Raw genomic sequence first — 22,492 nt, forward strand, 5'->3', positions numbered from 1 at the left:
TATCAACGGCGGGATACATGAAATTTTTCGGGTTTTCTTCAAGTTAGTTACATTTAAATAGAAAGTAGTTTCTCATAACAGACTCCACCCGAGAAAAATTCCCCCGGCAGATCGCCCATGTGCCGCGTTGTTGTATACGAATAGAACCAAACCAATCAAATTTTTACAAGATTTATTTTACAATGAAATTAAAAATTGCAACATGGCATTGTGACCATGTCACAATAAATAATTGCTCGTACTTATAATTTGTAAAAACTTTGGTTTCAAATTGTGGAAACATTTACGATGAAAAAGCACATTTTGATCTTTGTCATGTTATGAACCACAATATTGAAGTTAAAATCCTTCTAAGAGATAATAAGGAGATAATAATTGTGACAAATGGAAGAAGAGTTGCATTTACCCATAAAAAATATACAAACAAAACATGCCAGTAAGTGCAAGAGACTGATATGTACAAACGAAACTATACCATTAAAATTGAGCACTACAGGTAACCCCCGTATAACACGGTAGTTACGTTCCAAAAAATTGCCGTGTTATGCGAATCCGTGTTATACGAAACAAAGAACTAATACGAAAAGGAGGGTTAGGTTCCAAAAATTAAAAAATATGCTAGTATATTTTCATAATTAAGATAAATATCTTCATTAAAATTTTTTAAGTGATACATATTAATATAAATTAAACAATATTTTCTTCGTCATCACTAAAAACACTATTAATTAACCGATAGCGTTTTCTTTTTGGCAAGTTATCCTTATCCTCTGAGCATTTTTCTGCATTATCTTCAGATCCATGCTTTACCTTTTGCAAAATGTATGTAATTTTAGATTGCTCGCTTCTAGTTAAAAGGTCTTTATAAATTTCCTTATATGGTGCTAAGCACTTATAAAGAATAAAGTAAGTATGGAATAAAAGAAAAACATTCGGCAACATCAGAAGCAGAAGCGTCGCGATCTGGCAACATTGAAACAAGTTTTGAGAAGGACCACGTGTATCGATAGAAGGCGAGAAGAGAAAATTTACATACTTAAGTACTAATAGTTCACGAAAATAATAATTTTCGTGAACTATTATTAGTTAAGTATGTAAAAATTTATTACATTTCCTGTTGTACGAGGGTTTTACCCAATTCTCGAACCGTGTCAGAGTGAATCCGTGCTATAAAAGTACCGTGTTATACGGGGGATGGTACCAATTCTTGAACCAGCGAATCCGTGCTATAGAAGTGCCGTGTTATACGGGGGTTACCTGTATATCCATCATTGTGCATAACAAAAATATATTAAGACGAACTAACCTTTTGTTCGTTATGTTGGAGACACTGAAGCCGTGAGCGCGAATAGAAATTAGAAAATTACCAATCCGAAATGCATTGTTAAACAGGCGAAATAAACAGAACTGTTTTAATCTCGGTCTCTGCTAGTTGTACGTAAGTAAAAAAGACGTAATAAATATTACTAGTCTCACTACTGGAAGAAGAAACCTTCACTTATAACTTTTTATACGTTCTCCAGCCTGACGAAATAGAGTCTGTCTCCTCGAAGTGAGCTACCGACTTTTCCCGAAGGGTTTGTACAGTACATTTCTATGTAACCTTTCAAGTTGTTTCGGCCGAGGCACTATTTTCCCTCGATGCCGTCTTTTTCATTTCTAAGCAGTGAAAAAATTGTAGGGTTCTTCTAAATCCCTACAATTATCTCACTCCTTAGAATTCTGTGCTTACTATATCGGGCTATCTCCTGCTAGATGAAATAGAAAGTTTTCTCGTAGGTGACTACCACACCGTGTGATAGAACTGCCTGGGCTGAAACATTTGGAAAGGATAGATATCTACAAAATGTTTGAGAGAAGGACCTCATTACATCAGACAGTTGGAGAAATTCATCAGCGATCAAATAAAAAAAAGTTCGAAAAATTCAGATGCGAATGGCAGTTCGTTTGTATTCACACACACTGGAAGCCTCCACTCCGCACGCTGTCACAAGGCACGATGTTTATTTTTAGTCGTATGTGGTTTCCACACTTTATATAAGGTTTCTGACTAGTTCATGCTTATAGATTAGGGATCCCCAAACTTTTTATCCCTGTTTATGACGAAAATGGACTGTATACAAGCGCACACAATAATTGCACTGTTAAAACAACTTTATTAATTTCAACAAGCCAAAACACTCCGATAATACTGCCCGGACTCCTCTCGAATCCGTTCCACAGCCAAGATGGCGACCACGCCCAACGAACATCACCCAAAAAAAGGCGCGTAAAAAAGCGCCTTCTCAACATTAAAAAACTTTCCAAAAAATAATAAATAATAATTTAAACAATCCCGTCGACCCCTTTATAGAATATTTGCCTTCTTATCGTCCCCCAGATTAAGTATTTAACAAAAACATTAAATCATTTTTGCATTTTTGATGTTAAGCGATAAGGAGATCCGCATAACAACCCAACAAAAGAATTTATAGATTCCATTCTTATCCACCCAATAACATTAACAGAAAAGTATATTATCCACTGATTTATAATCTTAAAAAATAATTGCAAAATTATGGATGGACGGAAATTTGCCTATAGTTCTTAATTTAAACCGTACATGTCATAATACGTAAAAAACACAATTATCTTTGAAAACAAGTTATATTGGATGAAAAAAACCTCTTACTGTCATTTTGCGACTACTACTGAATACCTTAAAAATATGTTAACATACCTTTTTATTAAAATAGTTTGATATTAATGGGATGGATGTGTCTGAAGAGAAGCAGCAAGATTATTGATATTCGGTTGAAAATTAGTAAGTTTTAGTTGCAAAATACCACTAATCTGTTCCTCTGTTTTATCAAATTTGTTCTCTCTGTTAGTCGCAAAATACCACTAATCTGTTCCTCTGTTTTGTAGCTGAATCTGTTCCTCTGTTTTGTCAAAATTGCGTTCGCGTGGTTAAAACCAGCTTTAACCATGTATGAAGTTGGGAATGCAAGTAAGAAAGGTTCGGCTTCTGCTCTGAGCTTGGAATATTTAGTGGCAATATTCTTATTGCTCCAAAATTCACTAAGGTTTTTATTTTTTAAACAACGCTTTAGCTTCAAGATCTACACATATTTCAATCAGTTCATCTTCTAAACCATGTTCACCCATTATCTATTTTTACATCAAATGGATTAGCAAACCATTCGGAAACATGCATATTCTCCAAGTCTTCGAAACGCGCTTTAAAGTCTTCCCTTAATTTATCAAAATGTTTAATATATATCTCCAAATCACGTTCGGAAATTTTTTCATTTTTTTCAGTACTCGCAAGTTTGAAAAATATTTAAAATCGGATCGTGCCAGTGAAGACTTAAATAGCTCAATTTTTACTTGAAAGGCCATTATGATTGTTCGAGCTTGAATAACTGTAACGTTTTTTCCTTGCAAATGCTTCTGTACTATATTAATGATTTTTGATATATTACGATATTTTCTCTGTAAAGGACAAAATATCTACATTTAGATATAAAATACTTGAAGTGACAACTCTACTAGAGTGTAACAGTGCAACGTATGTCTGTGAACCACCAGCGTTCATAACATGTTTGCAATACTAGTACAGTTGCCAGATGCGTGAAAACATGCTTAAAGTGGCGTAGGCTAAGGCAAAACTCAAGTTATAACTAGGGAAATCAGTAATGTTAATCATATCCGTATTTCGAATTTTTATTGGAATATTCTATTTTTTTCCTAGACAGTTTAATTGATCCTCTTTGGTATTAATCGACCTCTGGAGAACTCTTTAGTCTTATCGACTTCTTGGGGTCGATATCGACCACTTTGGGGACCTCTATTATAGATGAACATTATTTATTTTATTTAATCGAAAATTAAAATTTCGGAATGTTTATGAAAATACTGTTCAAAACCCTATTCGAGTTAAATAGTTCGACGAATTCGAGTTAATTTTGTTTGATTTAGCATGTTGGACGGTCGGGGTAAGAAAATGACTTCGAGTTTTCCTAGTTCGAGTTATCCAGGTTTCATTAATTTACTAGTCATGGATTTTCAATAATGTTTTTTTTTTGGATATTTAAAAATCTATAAAAATACAACTATTGTAGAATTAAAATTATAAAATAGAATCATTCTGTACTGTACAAAAGTGAAACTATTAGTTTGGGAGACGCCTGCATGTTGTGGACCTAAGGAGCCATATTTCGAAACGCTCCATTGCATATGCTAACTTTTATGACAGGCTACAAATAATCATTTCCAAAAAGACAATACTCCGCTTGACACAGATACGGCCTGGGAGATATCTCCGTCAGGTTACAAGCTTTTTTGGCTTGCAGTCTCCAGATTTGTCACTCATCAAGCATTCGTGGGATCAGATAAGACACCAGCTTCAGCCGTCTACGGGTGGGAGGAATCCGGAGCGGCAGTTACATCTGTGGGAAAGTTACATCTGTGTGTTACCAGAAGTAACTTTACAGACTCGGGCCACAAGCTTTCTCAGTTTTGTTACCTGGATTGTAAAAGTAAAATATTTGAAGGGACAAAGGGGTCGAAGCTAAAAACTATACTTATTTTTTTCTAACATAGTTTTATAGAAATTTTTATGTTATAATAATAAAAATAACAAATAGGTCAAATCTGTTGCATATAGCACATGTCTGTGTGCTGAAGTTTCATTCGATTTCAATGCTGCCTCATTGGTGTATTTTTTTTTTGTCAATGATGGTAATAGATTTTAGTGATGAGTTAGGCACATGCTACTTATTGTGTTTTTAAGGCATTATCTATTTTTACATAAATACTCGTGTTTTTATTATGAACAAACTTCTAGGTAAGATTCTTTAACAAAATTATAATTTAAAAACTATGTTTAGAAGAACAGTATTATTATTATTATTATTATATGAAATAGCCTAGGTGAATAAAAACACTGAACGATAGGGTTTCGCGCCTGGCCAATGGACTGCCCGTATTCTGGGTTTACTTCACATGTCTAAAAATCTAAATAGGGACCTATTTACTCTTAATAATAATAATATAATGAAAATTATAATTTTAATTCTATTATTATTATTATTCCATTATTCTATTTCATTATTTGCTCACTCCACCATTATTCTATTAAAACTAATTATCCAGTCTAAAATAATCGACATGAAAATAGATTATTCTATAATTATAGAATACAGTCGACCCCCCTATAACACGGGTTCCTATAGTTCGGATTCCTATATCACGGCGAAAAAATTGCGACAGTATTCATACAAACATGCTAAAAAAACTCCTATAATTCGGGAAAACGTCATCGCTGACTCGTGTCGCGACAGGATTGCACAAATCGTTGAGTTTAAACGAGCAGCGGACCTACCAAAAACCATTTATTATTTAACGTCCATAAAAATTATATTTATATTAATTAATGATGTCTCTAAAGTTCAGCGAATTTTTCGCAAAAAAAATAATTTATCGGGAAGCACGCGAGCGCCATTCGATGACAACCTCCACGACGAAAACAAGCTTAAGCAACGGCGTAGTCGAACGGAGCACACTCGGTAAGTAATCCTACAATTTTTTGTTTATAGCATAGTTTATATGGATTATTCCCAAAAAATTATACGTATTTTGGAAATGTTGAGTCGGATTAGTCTAGAATCGATTAATTTTATGGAAGAAACCTTTCAAACAGCTGTAGTCCGTAAACTGCAAACGTGCCGGACTGTGATTGGCTGGACTCCTAAAAGCTGGATTCATAAAAACAGGAACATATCTACCGTGTTATAGGGGGGTCGACTGTAATCCATTTTATTAAATTTAACCTCCTCTCTCCTATATAATATGTAGGAGAGAGGAGGTTAAAGAGCATGCATTTCGTGTTTCTCAAATTTTGCAACACTGACTGAAGAATTTCCCGTGCACATATTTTACTCTTGATGGCAAAGTGTGTCCGATCCAACTTTTTTGGTCTGTGATTCGCCAGGGTATTGATATCTTAGTAAACATTTTTTTGTGTTTCCAGAAGTAACTTTACAGACTCGGGCCACAAGCATTCTCAGTTTTGTTACCTGGATTGTAAAAGTAAAGTATTTGAAGGGACAAAGGGGTCGAAGCTAAAAACTATATTTGTTTTTTCTAACATAGCCAAGCGGAAAGATGTATAAATGATATATATCCAGATAAAAATGTATTCTGATTAAACAATAAACACCTGATTAATACAAAAATCAACATAATGCGTACTCTTTCCCTCCTCTCCCCTGCTGTTGGCCTGTGAAACTGCATATACTACAGAGCTAGGTGAAAGAGCTTACAATAAATAAAACGATAATTCTGTAAATAATAGCTTTAAACTTTACATCTAAATTTCGTCTAAACTTACTCATAATTAGACGCTGAGAAATAAACATTGTTTTATAGAAATTTTTATGTTATATTAATAAAAATAACAAATAGGTCAAATCTGTAGATATTTGATTACGAATATCTATTCGATTTTCAAATAACATTATGTCTACCCATTCGTTATTTTATTTTATTTCTGTCAAATATATAACACAAAAATAAAACAAAGTAGATATTTTTTTGTTTAAAATGAATAGGTAATTTATTTATTACTTATTCGTTTTCTAGTCGTTTATTTAATTGCTGCTCTTAAATAGTACAATTACAAATGGAATATTGTTTATAATTTAAACTGATTGTTATAATCAATAAGATTGACTTTTCAGTGCTAAAGAATCATTTAACGCGAACAAACTTCGATGACAATTTTTACTATAAATATAGATGGAGCGATTTCCAATTAAAAATATTGTCGTAAAATATTTTTTGGAAAACATTCCTTTTCCGATTACTTTAGCAGGATCCATTTAGAACGTGCACATTTCTAATGGAGATCTTTTGTCCTTCAGAATTGTTTGGTTTACAAACAATAAATCCAATCTAAAAAGAAAAGTCAAATTTAATATAAAAAATTATAAAATTAAATATAAACATGTATTATTATTTTTTTTTTGTATAAGCAGTTTCGGATAGAGACATGGATCTCTTTCTGTATAGAGAACACTAAGAAGTCTGGGTTATGTTGTTAGTGTACAGTACATGTGACACATTATCCAAGGGATGTGGTTAATGAAACACAGGATCTAATTTTAATGTACGATGAAATTGGAACTGTGATGGACTATGAAAGTTTATACCCATCTATAAAAATTGAATCATGCAGGGTAGCACTTTTAGATTTCATGCACATCAAGAGCCCAAATTTGGCATATTACAATAATGATTTGATAGAACTAGCTAACCTTATTTGTTATAAATCTTTTTTCGCCTTTAATGACCATCAGTACAGACAAAAAAGAGGAGTACCTATGGGAAGGCCCATGTCAGGCCTTTTGTGTGAGCTTGTATTGAGAAAATTGGAAAAAAGTGCTCTTCTGTTTTCTTAAATGACATTGTGTATTTTAAAAGATACGTTGATGATGTCTTGGTAATTTGGAAGAATGACCAAAAAATTGATGAGTTTATTAACATGATCAACAACAATGATGATGGTCTCATGCTGAAGATTGAACAAAAATGTGCCTTACGGATACATTTTTTAGATGTTGACATTGAATTTAAAGAAGGAAATTTGGCCACTAATGTGTACGTAAAACTGACGCATAGCCCTCTGTACATTCCGTCCCACTCTAATGATCCTTACCAATACAAAATGGCTGCCTTCCGTGCCCTTATCCAAAGGGCCTTTCTCTATTGCAGTAGTGTGTTGGATAGGCAAAAAGAAATTAATAGAATACTGTATTACATATTGCCAGATCTCTAGGGTACAGAGAAGATATGATAACAACATTGATTAGAAAATACAAAATAAACAAAACTAAAGCTCAAAACTGCGATTTCGGCAAAATCACAAAGTTCACTTATGATAGAAAGAGAAAAGCCATCATGAAGGAATTCTCAGCCCGCAAAAAGTCCAAGTTAATTTTCAAGAGAGCTCCTAACCTGTACAAATTATTAAGGAATGACAAAGACAGCATAGATAAAGAAAAAAGAGCAGAAGTATACAAGATTCCATATGAAAATCGTGAACTAGACATTAATAAAAATTATATTGGTGTCACTAATAAAAGTTTAGGAGTCAGATTAAAAGAACATAAATACAATATCAGCAAGGAATCTAATGCCACAATACTATCGCAATTGGCGCAAGTTGAAGGCTCAATCGTCAAATGGAACGAAGCAAGTATTATTAAACCAGTACATTCACCGACATAGGCAATTTGCACCGAAAAAATTGAAATATATAAGAGCAGATTGCATGATGTATGCATTAATTCTAGAGATTCTGAAGGGTTGTCTTCGGCCTGGAAATACTTAACTAAACGATTAGACAGCTCTTAATTTAATGCCTTGATTTTAGTATTTTTTTGCATATCTTGCATTTCATTGAATTTCTATATAACGTTTTAATATTTAATTAACCTATGCTTATTTTTTCATATACATATTTTGTTATTTATAATAATAATTTTTATTTTATTTTATTTTTCTTTATACATTTATATATATATTTCATTCGTTATTTTATTTTATTTGTATTTAAATTTTTGTTCTATTTAATTTATATTAGAATATTCTTAGCCTGGCCAACAGATTTGGCTGAAAACGTTTGCTTTTTATTAAATTTTTCTCAGCAAATTAAGGTGTTGTGTTTTGATTTACATACAAATGCTGAGTGAGTGTACAGTACATAAAGTAAAAAATATCATTTGGCACTTTGGCTACTTTTTGGGCTACGTATTATTTATAAATATATTGTATTAGTTGAATAAAAATGCACTTTAAAATGGTGTTTCGTCGTTTTTTAATTTAATAATTAGAGACCCAAATAAAACAAACATTTGTGTTTTAAAATATTTTAAATAAATAAATTTTGTCTCTTTTATAACAAATGAATTTATCTATTTCTAAGTAAAAATGAAAGTGTCTGTAGAAGTAATTTTTTAAAATATCCTTTTTCATGATGAAGTTTTAATACTAATTATTATAATCTAGACATGTTAACCCTTAAATATACTTGTGTATTGAAGTTTTGGGCCAAAAGTATATATTATATATACTTGTGGCCCAAAACTCCTTGACTTTTTTCAACGCGGCCCAGAGAAACAAAAAGGTTGGACACGCCTGGTTTAGATAAAACATTAAAAAGAAGCTATCTACAAAGGATAGAATCTATAACAAGAATAACTCAGAATTTTAAGTGTCAATCATAATAATTAGTGCATGTGACTAGACCAGGGATGACAAACGTTTTAGAGTTCTCATGCCTCATATAAATGAGCATAATTATCTTTAAAAATCTTTATGCGTACAGAAGTTTTTTTACTTCAAATAACAATATTTAAAGAGATGAAACGAATATTCTTTAATTAGAATAAATGTAAAGAAGCTGATTGAAAAAAGAATGATCGGGTGATAAACCGAAATCGTATGATATGTACGTTACCTGCGTACGTTATGATTTCTCCCAACCTGCTACTTTAGGCACGTGTGCCATAAGTTCGCCATCCATAGATTACACCACATTAATTTATTGTTGTTAAAGTTTGTTTGTTTATTAAGTTATGGCAACGCAACACTTGAGCGATCTGTCTAGGGAATGCCCTCTGTGAGATCTTTTTAAGGGTAACTGACCCCTATTCAGGCGTTACAAACGTGAAAAAAACGCGGAAAACTCCACGTAGCCAGCCCGTCTTGGCAAAGCACGAACCAACGACCAAACTCCCATTGTTCAGGGAAAGGAACAGCTTGACCACTGGTGGGCCTGTTGTTAAAGACTAAGTTCTACATTGTTGTTGTCTATACTAATATTATAAAGAGGTAATGTTTGTATATATGTAAGTTTGTATGCAGCAGGTAATCTCCGAAACTACTCATCCGATTTCAAAAATTCTTTCACCAATATTTAGAATGAAACCTCACGGTGGACATAGGCTGTATATTATTCCGTTAAACATTCATATAAATTAAAAGATATAATCTAGGTTAAGGCTTTTATGTCCAACAGATGGCGCTACGAGTACGACGCCCTAAGTTTGCTTTTCTGTAAGGCATTACGCTTTTCTGTAAAAATGAACTAAAGCAGATCATCTTCTATCTATTTATATAAATAAAAATGTAATGTTCGTTTGTTCCTACCGATTCCTTTGAAATTTTGACACACCGCTGCATTCGAAATACGCACGTGTTTTTATATAATATACATGTCGAAATTCAACCCCACTGAAAGGAAGATGGTTAGGATTAAGGCTTACGGTAAAGAACTCTGCTTCTATTTATACTATTTTAGATGCGGGTTTTTGCGTTTTTGATTGCGTTTTAATAGGGTACATCAACAGAATGTACACTAACAACAAATTTTTCGAAAAATTCCCCCCCACGGGGAAGTGTTATTAATTTATAATAGATACATTTTGAGCCACCACAACGCGTGACGGGGTCTGCTAATAATTCTATAAAATGATTCAAAGGTATAAAAATAAATAAAGCAAATTTTTTATTTAGAAATATCAAAAAAATCTAGAAAGGAACTTTAATTTACAAGAAATTTTTCAGTAGACTGAGGCATAAAAGAATTAATTCTATAATTTGATAACAGAGAGGTCTCGAGAGGTAAATTGAGGCTATTTCAGTTATAAATGTGGGACTTCTTTCATCAGAAGCTATAAAGTACAGTACATAAATGAAATCAATAAAACAGGAAAACATAATTTACAGTTTGTAAAAATTCACAAAAAAATTTCCAAAAGAAAAAAATAGATTTATTACTATTTATCAAAATAAAATTTAATTTCTGTTAGTGCAAAATTGACTCTTTTTTATAATATAAAAGAGTAAATTTTGGGGCTTTTCTGTGCCCACAGAAGTTCAAAGAGCCCAATTATCTGATTATGCACATATGCATATATGGAAGTACCTAATGTAATGTAGAAACACAAAAACACTTTTGGAATATATAACTATATTATTCTATCTGTAAATTTTCGTCAGATGGAGATTATTATTATTTTTTTTTTTTTAAATAATATTGAATTATTCTAGTTCTATATAAAATGTAAATATTTGATTTATGAATATTGAATTATATCAGAAATTTATTTATTTAATAATTGTTTCATTTTTATTTTTCCAGCTCTGTTTTATATAAAGTATGAAGATCAGTCCAAGAAATAAAAATCTATAAAATTTTTGAAAAGAGGAAAAAAGAAATAGAAACAAAATTCGTGAGGTTTTTCTGTGCATGGGGATGCGAGAGTGTGTGTTTGCCAGTCACGATTTTGTTCACCCATTTTGAAGCTAAATAGTTCCTGTGCTTTTTGTCGAAAAATTTCTGAAATTTTGCAGAAATGTTTGTGTACCAAGGAGATTGATTTTATTAAATTTTGCAGTTAAAGGTCGAGGAAGTGGAGAGATAAAAGTGATAGTGTGTCATATCTCGAGTGGGCTCGGACCTCCTCGTGACGATTTTACTTGTTATTAGCATCTACAACTTTTTATAAAACCCATCCATAACTTCAAAATTAAGCTTTTTTATATTTTATAATAATTAAAAATATAAAAAGTTTTAAACAAAATATAACAAGTAGCTCCACATGCAATTTTAAATGTTGCCAGGAAAGTTAAGCAACTCGTTGCTGGATTTATTAAGAAAACGTTATTAAGATCAATAAATAGTTTGAAAAGCTAATTAAAAACTGATAAAAAATTTAATTTGATGGGAAAAAATTATGCAGAAAAAGTAATATTAATATTCACCTGAATTTCTTGATTTCTCACAGGAATAAGAAGACTGACCATCGTCCAAATATCAGCATCATCATCTATAATTACTGCTGCGTAATTTTCGCCTTCGTTCCAAACAGCTACTGCAATTAATCTACTTTTATCTTGAGCTATAGACAAATATTCTTTTTTGTAATCAAATATTAGACAAGCTTGGTCCTCTATTGAAATAGGTATTATAAACAGTAGGGAAGACTTTGGCTTATGTATTATAATTTCTTGATAGCAATCTAAAATGCAGAGAAAAAAAAGAGAAACTAAGATTGTTTTGATACAATTAATAAAAAATCTAATAATAAATATAAAATACCTCCAAACCCACAAATTGTCTTCCAATTTTTATAACATTGCATTTCAAATTCGCATTGTTTCTTTGTCCCAATGGAAAAGTCACATTCCCATAAAATTTCATTGTTTATAAAAGTGGTTTGGAGTGTAGTAATTGTACTGGTAATGGTAGTGATAGTAGTAGAAGTAAGATTATCAGCATTAATATTAGTAAGAGTACTAGAAACAACAGAAGAAGCAGGGACAGTCGTGGAAGGAGGGGCAGTTATGGTGGGAGCAGCAGCAGTCGTGGTGGGTGCGGCAGCAGTTGTGGTTGAAGCAGCAGTTGTAGAAGCAGGAACAGTAATAGGAGCAGCAATTGTACTAGTAGTACTAGTTTTTATGGGTGCTATAAAAAATCATGAATAAATTATAAACTATTTATTTATTACAAATATGAACATGATTTAATTTATATCTGTAATAAACTTCCGTTTAGTATGAAACATATTTGATTTCAACTAAGTTTCATGCTTCAGTAAAATCAAACCTATTTCTTCTCAATATTCAAACAGATCTTTTTTTATACATTGAATTAATTTATAAAATTATTTTCGTTTAAATATTAAATTGATTCTTACAGTTAACTTAATTACGAGGGTGTATCAAATGAAAATCTTAAAATTGCTATACATTTTGTATAGTGACGATTAAGAAAAACTCATACATATCATTTTTCGACTTACTTGTTAGTCTCCATGACGTTGAATGCACGTATTCCACTGCTTCAGAAGTGCATGGATACCACGTTTAAAGAAATGTTTCGGTCGTGACAGTAGCCACCGTTTTCACTTCTTTATCACTTCTGAAATGCTTGCCTCCCATCACTTCTTTAAGCGGTCTAAGCACATGAAAGTCACTTTGAGCAAGGTCTGGTGAATTAGGTGGGTGTATGAGACATTCAAATATGAGATCCTGGATAGTCTGAACTGTCAAACGGGCTATATACAGTTGGGCGTAGTCATGCTGTAACAATACATCTGAAGTCAGAAGCCCTCATCGCTTAGTCCTGATTGCTTGGCAAAGTTGATTTTTCAGTAGATTTGCATAAGAAGTACTGGTTACTTTCACTCCCTTATCCATGTAATGTTCCAGAATTACTTCCTTTGCATCCCTGTGCTCAGAGTGAGTATGACTTTTCCCGCTGATGGTTAAGTGCGGAATTTTTTCGGTTTTGGCGATGTGCTATGGCGCCATTCCTTGCTTATCGTTTCGTTTCTGATTGATGATAGTGAACCCAGGTCTCATCACCTGCAACAATTTTGTGCAGAAATGCATCACCTTCGACATGGAAACGATGCAAAAGTTCTTCGCAGACATTGACGTGACAGTCTTTCAATTCAGCAATTAACTGATGTTGAACCCATCTTGCAGACACTTTATTGAATTGCAGCACATTAAGGACAATCATTCTGCGCTGAACCCAAACTAATCTCCAAAATTGTGGCTATTTCGTTCATACGTATACGCCTGTATTGCTCTTGCTTTACAAGCTCTTCCACTAACGCAATGTTTTTGTCCATCACTACGCAATGAGCCTGCCCTGGTAATGAAGCATCCTTCGAAACTTTCTTCACCACTCATACACTTGCAGCAGGGACAAACAGGAATCACCATACTGTGCTGTCATTCTACAATTGATTTCAATAGGTTTGACACCTTCGCTACTCAAAAAACGAATCAGAGATCGCTGCTCTACAGTGGTGTATGCTGATAGTGGAACAGCCATCTTGCTACTAATAGTGCTGCGTCCTCTGTGTTGTAGCATCATTCTGCAACCTGTCTGTCATTTTGTGAACCTCAAGGAATACTTCTGCCACTTACCAAATCAATCGTACTACTTTTTCGGAATTTTATTGCACTTTTAAGGTTTTCATTTGAAACACCTATGTACATCTGTATAATTCATAATCGAAGACAAATGAATAGAAGAAGAGATCAGAAAAGACTATTTATTGTACGATCTTTACTGGGCTGAAATTTGAAAAAATTGTTAGACTATAAATTCCCAATGTCATCTATCCCTCTGTTTTTTCCTCAATCTTGAGAACGGAATTACAGTAGAGCGTCGATTTTCCGAATCAATTGGGGACTGGGGTTGTCCGGATAACTGATATTTCGGATAACTGATTTACGTACGAAAAAATAGTTTAACGTATCCGATGTCGAAATTCTTCTCAGTTGCGTGTCGCTTTGCGTTGAATTTTCGTCGATGTTAAGCCTAACAAAGACTATTGTATCGTTAAAAATTATTTTTTTATTTTGTACAAACAAAATAAATATATTGAAAAATATAAAAATAATAAAAAATTATACTTCAGATGTTAATTTAGTATCAAAAACGTAAAATATTTGAGTAGCCCAAGACACAGCCAAAGATTGAAGCGCCACAGCACTGGCGAAAATTTAAATTTGCCGACTAGAATTCTTTCGGATGATTGACGTTTCGGATGATTGACTTTCGGAAAATCGACGCTCTACTGTATATAGATGAAAGATGAGACCAAGTATGGAAACCTTTGGGCAGGAGATCCCAATTAACTATATATGAATTTCCAATGAAAACCGGAAGTCATGTTATTTCAATTCAAAACTTTTCCCTGAAAGATTTTAGATAGATGACCAGCACGACTCTATTGTCAAAGGAAAAGTATGATGTACAGGGACAAAAATTGCAGCCCAGCATTGTGACGATGTCACAATAAATAATTGCTCGTTGAGCTATACAAAATTATGAGAAAACTGAACAGCTCTTTTCTGCATATTATTCAATTTTACAATAAACAATTTCATCTCATTGTACATTAATTTTGATACAATAATTTAAAAGTTTTAACATTACAAATTAATCTATTTAAATAATTACATTTGCTTATTATTTTATGTAACATTAAATAAATATCTTTAGAGCAAATTATTAATTTCCCTTTTACTTTCTTGGCTATTATATATACATAACAAGAAAAAGAATTGGAATCGTGTCAAATTTTGCCCTCCGTTTTTTGCAAATCTACAGGTTTTGAAACTTCCTGAACCAAAAAATTTTAAAAAGGGGAAAAAATTCGTGGAGATATATGTGATATCTCGAATGGGATCGGATTTAATAAAGATTTTATTCATTATTAACGTTTACAATTTCTTTTTAAATAAAAACTCATTTCTACATTCAAAATTAATTTAATTTTGAGGGTAGAAATGACCAGAAATGACCCCAGTTAAGCGTAACCAACGGTACGCTTAACTGGGAAAACGAAAAAAGGGGGAAGAGAGGTCATCCCAATGAGTTTGTAAACAGAGGGAATTGCATGATTTTGATGAAAGACAAATATGTCAATTTTAGTATTGTTGTAAAATTAATTGTAAATGTATAAGAAAAATTTGTAATTGTTTAAATTTTATAACAGCGAAAAACAGATAATTAGATAATACAAAACCGTATGTTTCTTAAAATAAAGAGTGTTAAGGGCCAAGAAGTTTTTGTAATTCCATAACAACAAGTAAACATAGGCGATGGAAATTTGTGGTTTTAATATCTTGATAACCTGCAAATTAAAAAGTTGGCTGAGGAGGAGCAATAAATGCCCGAAACGTATGTAAATAATATCAACACGTATCAACTAAATAAAATTTGATGATAAAAATTGCCAAGTGCCTGAAAATAAATACAATAATAATTTGTGTTTGAATTACTATTTCATTGTTATACCAAGAGTTCGTACTTGCAGTTGCGCATTATAACAATGACACAAGCAAATTTTCATTTATTTAATTGTTTTGGTATACACAAAACAGAAAACGAAAGTTTTAATAGATATATAATATCACTTAGCGGGCCACACAATTTAATGTGACGGGCCGCGGGTTGGCCAGGCCTGTTCTAGGCTTACAGGAAAGCGGCGTGAACGTCCAACGTACACGTTTTAGCGTTTATAACTTCGGCCTCAACATCGCTGTTAATGTATAGTTCAACTGGCAACATTAATTTTAATCCTTAGTTATGGTTTCGTTTTGATGCTGTTATTCAACAGTTTATTTCTTTATACGTTTACGAGAAAAAATGGGAATAAACAAAACAATTTTTATAACATTGCATTTCAAATTCGCATTGTTTCTTCGTCCCAATGGAAAAATTAAATTTCATTATTTATAAAAGTGGTTTGGAGTGTAGTAATTGTACTGGTAATGGTAGTGATAATAGTATTAAGATTATCAGCATTAATATTACTAAGAGTACTAGAAACAGCAGTAGAAGCAGAAACAGTCGTGGAAGGAGGGGCAGTCGTGGTAGCAGCAGTCTTTTTTCCCCTCGTTACATCGAACATTTCCTTATATGGACACAAAATTTCCACGTGTTTATATCAACAATCATACGTAATCATTTTATAAAATTTCTTTATAATTTCGCGTTGTTTCAGAGTGTTTTCGGGCCTTCACAATAGCTACCCGAAAGTAGCATAAAACCCACTACTAAATGTTATGCCAAAACACCAAACATGTTCCAAAACAGCGCTACTGTATAGGTCGTTCAGCAGAAAAATATTCAACAGCTCCGGAACTGTTCAGTCTGCTAAACGCAACCAATACTGGCATAAATATTGCATAAATTCGCAAGCTACAAAGGGTGATTGAGTAAGTTACAAGTTATAACTGTTGAATAAAACCGATTTCTCTAACTTATAGACGCAACGCTCGTTATAAGGAAAGAAACTGACATGTTTGCTAGTAATAAGCATTGCGCCTACAAGGTACCCTTCATCAATGAACTCAAGAAAATTCTTCAATCGATAAAATCAATAAAGAGTCTTGTATTAAGTTGTAAAAACTATATAAGTATCTAATTTGTCACATCTAACAACTCGGGTTTTTTCATTTCTGAATGGTACTGTCTTAATTCTAATAAGTACCTATCAGTGGCAAAGTGGATAAAACCACCGAAAACTAGCAGATTCCCCACCCGTAACCAAATGAATCAAAGTAATTCTAATAATTTTTCTGTAAACTTGCTATTTGCCAGGACATACTTCTCATGTAGTTTAGAGCCATGCTGAAGTTCATACATTTTTGAAATTTACGATTAATAACGCCGGGTGTAAAAATTACCATGATGGATACAAACCTGGGCTAAGCCGGATATAACAAGCTAGTTTGTTTATAAATAAAAAAATAATCATTCAAATCTAGTACGTTATTAATATAACTAAAGTCACTGCAAATTATCGGAAAATTTCTACTAAAATTTTTTAAAATCAGAGGAAGATCAGAAAAATCTTTTGATTCAGAATGTTTTGATAAACTAAACTTAGATCCGGTCTTGTAAATTTAACAATAATAAAATTATTTATAATAATTAATAATTATAGCATTATACGGTTACGAAAGGACCAAAAACTGTTAATTAGTCCAGACAACTATTTTTCTGCTGGCTCTGTCCACAAAAGTCATTAGCAAATTATAGTACCATCTGCTACTTACCACATAAACGTTTATAAACAGTATCACATCCCATTCCATCTGGACAGTTACTACACGAAACTCCTTTTTCATATATTTCTTCTCCTTCTGTCAAAGTCCTATTTAAATAAAAAAAGAAACTGAAATTCTTTATTTCTAATGTTAAGAAATTCATTAAACTTAAAGCCTAATTTAAAAAGTTTGATATAAACTGAAAATGAAACTAAGTAAAACGTCGATTTCAATTTTCGATTTTCTGATAATACAGTAATTGTAAATCAATTCAAAAAATTTAGTGAAAAATCATGTTTGAATTTTAATGTATTTCTTTGTCGACAATTTTGTTCTTTTAAATTTTATATCTTTTAACTCTATTAATATATTAATAGCTACCAGGGCTGTGGAGTCGGCTGTGGAGGTAAATCTATAGCTGTTGCTATAGATTTACCTCCACAGCCGACACTGCAAAACGTATTCCACAGCAGAGAGCTATCCTGCTCCATATTATCGAAGAGAAAGGCTTAGAAATATACAATAATTTCCATTTAGAGGAAAATGCCACGAATCCGACAGTGGATAAAATCTTAGCTAAATTTACGGACCATTTCCAGCCGTATAAGAACACTATCTATAGTAGATATGTATTTTTCTCGCTTGTACAGAAGCCAGGACAAACTGCAGACGAATTTGTAACATAGCTACATACAAAAGCTCAAGGATGTGATTTTGACACCCTAACAGAATCTCTCATAAGAGACAGAATTGTCTTAGGCACACAAGATGATAGTATCAGACAAAAAATGCTGCAAGATCCGACATTAACATTGGCCAAAGCAATAGACATGGCAAGAGCGTCCAAACTATCTAAGCACCAATTATCTAAAATCAGGGCAACAGAAATAACAGTGAACAAGGTGAAAAGTCAGTTTCCAAGACAAAAAGATAAATCGAAGAAATCGAATACGTGATGACGAATAAAAATAGCAAGAATAAAAAATGTCACAAATTCCTAACTATAACTATGTATGTATGGAAACTGTCCAGCTTTTGGCAAATTTTGTTATAAATTCAAAAAAAAAACCATTTTTCTTCAGCATGTAAGGCGAAGAAAATAAACGAAATTGATAATCCTAATTCTACCGTCATCTCAGATGAGGAAGATTATTTATTGGATAGAATCGTTGTGCTGAATGAAGTCACGCATGAACACTGGGAAGAAGTCATTGAAATAAATGGGAATCCCACTAAAATAAAATTAGATACTGGAGCGGACACTAATGTTATTTCTTGGACATATTTGAAGCAGTGGACCAATTCTTCAAAGATAAAACAGACTAAGGTCAAAGCCTATACATTCACACGCGAGAGAATTCCTATCGTCGGTGAATGTCACCTCCGACTCAAGTCTGGAAGCCACGAAATCACGAAATTCCTTGTCTTCAGGAAATAGACTACCTCTATTGAGCGGAGATGCATGCAAAAAACTAAGCTTTATTAAAAGGATAAATTCTATTACACCTGAACTTAACCCAGAAAATATTTTGGAATCCTATTCCAGTGTATTTGAGGGAAGTGGAAAACTCAAGCGTAAGGTTATAATCAAATTAAATCAAAATGCAATTCCAAAACTTGTCCCTCCTAGAAGGATCCCAGAAGCTTTAAAAAACAGAAGTTAAACAAGAATTAGAGGATCTGGTTAGAAAAGGAATCTTAAAAAAGACAGAAGAAACTTCTAGTTGGCTCCACCCAATGGTCATTGTTAAAAAGAAACAAGGAAAATTACGCCTGTGTATGGATCCGCGTGAGTTAAATAAATACATTATTAGAGATAATTATCAGATACCATCGCCAACAGAACTGTTATCAAGCATTCCAAAAGCTAGATATTATACAGTTATGGATGCTAAATCAGCCTTCTTTCAGCTACCGGTAGAAGAACAATCGCAAAAACTGTTAATAATGAATACACCTTTCGGAAAATATAAATTTACAAGATTGCCGTTTGGAATCACAACAGCATCAGAGCATTTTCAAAGAGCCATCGACACAATATTTTCAGATATTGAAGGCATTTACACATATATGGACGATGTTCTAATCTACGGCGACACATTAAGAGAGCATAATCAAAAACTGATAAAAGTCTTACAAAGAGAAGAAACTCATGGCCTTAAATTTGAAAAAAGCAAGATACAACTGGCACAAAGGCAAGTCACCTTTGTAGGGCACATAATAGGGCCAGACGGTATAAAACCAGAAGAATCAAAACTTATTGCCATTCAACAATTAAAAGAACCAGAAAACCAAAAAGCACAACAAAGATTCTTGGGATTAGTGAATTATTTAGGCAAATTTATACCTAATTTATCAAATCTCACACACAATCTTAGGCAGCTATTCAAAAAAAATATTGAATGGACATGGACAGAAGAGGCAAGAAGGATTTTTAATTATATAAAGAAAATTCTAACGCAGCCTCAAACGTTAGCACAATATGATACAAACAAAATTATAATCCTACATACAGATGCCAGTCAACATGCTCTAGAAGCAGCAATTACACAGGAAGGAAAACCCTTAGCTTTTTCATCATCATCTTTGAATGACACACAATAAAACTATTTCCAAATCGAAAAGGAACTACTCGCCTTATATTATGGATATAAAAAAAATTGATCACCTGCTACTTGGAAGATCGTTTGTAGCATATACCGACCACCAACCTTTAATCACGCTAATTAAAAAACCATTAAGTGCATTGTCTCCTAGACTGCAGAGATTAATGCTAAAGTTATTGGCTTACGACTTCAAGTTATACTACAAGCCGGGAAGAGATAATCTCATTGCAGATGTTCTCTCAAGTTACATAAGGCATTCTACACCCAATTTTTCAACACCAGACCTAGACAAACAAGTATTAATAAGAACAGTTGGTATGAAAATTACAGACACCAAACTCATAGAATTAGCTGAAAACACAAGACAAGATCAAAGTCTGCAGACTCTAAAGAAATACATATCAGAAGAATGGCGGGTACATAAAAAGTCTATCCCATCAAACATCAAAGCCTACTACGATTTTAAAAGAGACCTATACCTATGAAAGGATATTATATGTAAAGGACCTGCCATAATAATTCCAGAGAAACAAAGAACCAGAGTTCTACATCAAATTCATGCTGCACATCTGGAAATCAACGCTTCACTCAGTAGAACGAGGAATAAGGTATACTGGCCAGGAATAAATCGTGACATAGAAGAAGTAGTAAAATCTTGTAGACGATGTCAAAGATTTCGACCAGCCCAGACAAAAGAACCTCTGATACCCCATAGAATTCCTACATATCCATGGCAAGAAGCAACAGCGGATATTTTCTATTTGACCAACAGTCCATATTTGCTAATACAGTGTGGATAGATACAGTGCCTATCCAGAAGTTTATAAAATGCCATCGACTGATGCTTCCAAAGTTATTCCCAAGTTCAAAGAAACCTTTTCGCGATTTGGAAGTCCAGAAATATTGATAACTGATAATGATCCCCATTCTCGTCAGTAGCTTTTAATCGCTTCTGTGACAAATGGAATAGCAGGCACTGTACATCTAGTCCTCGATATCCCCAGAGTAATGGCCACATAGAACGGCATGTGCAAACAATAAAAAACATACTTAAAAAGACAACAGAAGCAGGTCAAGATCGGTATTTGGCTTTGCAAAACTGGAGAAACACTCCTAGGAACTCGTTACCATCTCCAGCTCAGCTGTGCATTGGAAGGAACTTAAGGTCAACACTTCCATGCAAATCATCCCATTATCACCAATTCCAATTTCGTAGAGAAGATATCCAACAACAAATGGAGCAGAACCAGAACAGGATGTCAATGTATTATGACAGAGATAGTGTTCCCCTCAATCCGTTGAGACCGTCAACGCGAGTTTTAGTGCATACAGGAAAAGAATGGTCCCCGGCAACGGTTGTAAAACCTCTAAATGAACCCAGATCATACTTAACCCCTCAGTCTCCATGGACTCACACGGACAACAATACCGAAGAAACAGAGTGCATCTGAAACCGAATCACAGCCCCGGAAAGCACCTCAAGGGAAAGGTGAAGAGAAACGAGAAAATGGAAAGGAACAAACTGAGGAAAAAGAAGAAGTAGCAATCTCAAAAGAAAAGGAGTTTCAAACTCCGACATGAACTAGATCAGGAAAAATAATTAAACCTCCTGTTCGATTCAATTTGTAAATACAGTATGTATGTATTTAAGTTTTATGTGTTTAGTCATTTCATTTGTCAAAAAAAAGGAAACATGTTACGGTAAGATCTGGCAACACTACAGAGAGAGAGACGTGCAAGACAATGGCCGTGACTAATGTATAAGAGTGGAGATCGCCCGGTCCAAGTAGGACCCCGAATAAAGCATTCAGAGTAAGTGTTTGTATTCCTGTCTCGCGGGGGGGGGTCTTAAGTGCATCACGAAGGGCGTATAAACACTAAGTAAACCACATAAAACAGCTGCCACATTGAACATGCTTTGTAACACGTTTTAGAAACGATTAAAAACATTTTCAACCCATGTCTTCATGTCTTATTTCGTTTAACAATATTGCATACAGCGCCATTCCTCGCTGGTGGTGAGTTTTTGAACTATTTTGTTTTTGCGGAAAATAAAATCCCATTACGTCCTGTAAATTATTACCAAGTTTGATAACATTCTGTCCAGTAGTTTTCCTTTTATGGCCATTTCATAGTCAAACTTTAATTATAATGACCCTGTATATTGTGTTAAACCAATGGTCGATTATATGCTTTTTTCAATCTTGTCGCTCGTTTTGGACATTGCATATTTCTTTTTACTACGTTAGATGCGTCTC

At 33.3% G+C, this 22,492-nt stretch overlaps 1 protein-coding gene across 1 annotated transcript in view; it reads right to left on the reverse strand.

Moving 5' to 3' along the window:
• Positions 1 to 6,626: 6,626 nt before the first annotated feature.
• LOC111634195 overlaps positions 6,627 to 22,492 on the reverse strand; it is a 35,602-nt gene continuing 19,736 nt past the window's right edge. Inside the window, exons 4-7 of the mRNA XM_023378910.1 lie at positions 17,638 to 17,735; positions 12,149 to 12,514; positions 11,812 to 12,068; positions 6,627 to 6,936 (exon numbers count right to left, since the gene is read on the reverse strand). Of these exons, the coding sequence (XP_023234678.1) occupies positions 6,850 to 6,936; positions 11,812 to 12,068; positions 12,149 to 12,514; positions 17,638 to 17,735 (808 nt within the window). The 3' untranslated portion in view covers positions 6,627 to 6,849. The remainder of the gene's footprint in view (positions 6,937 to 11,811; positions 12,069 to 12,148; positions 12,515 to 17,637; positions 17,736 to 22,492) is intronic.

The sequence above is a fragment of the Centruroides sculpturatus genome, unplaced genomic scaffold (genome assembly GCF_000671375.1).
Source record: "Centruroides sculpturatus isolate CEXI.00-Female unplaced genomic scaffold, Cexi_2.0 scaffold813, whole genome shotgun sequence".
Taxonomy (NCBI): Eukaryota; Metazoa; Arthropoda; class Arachnida; order Scorpiones; family Buthidae; genus Centruroides; species Centruroides sculpturatus.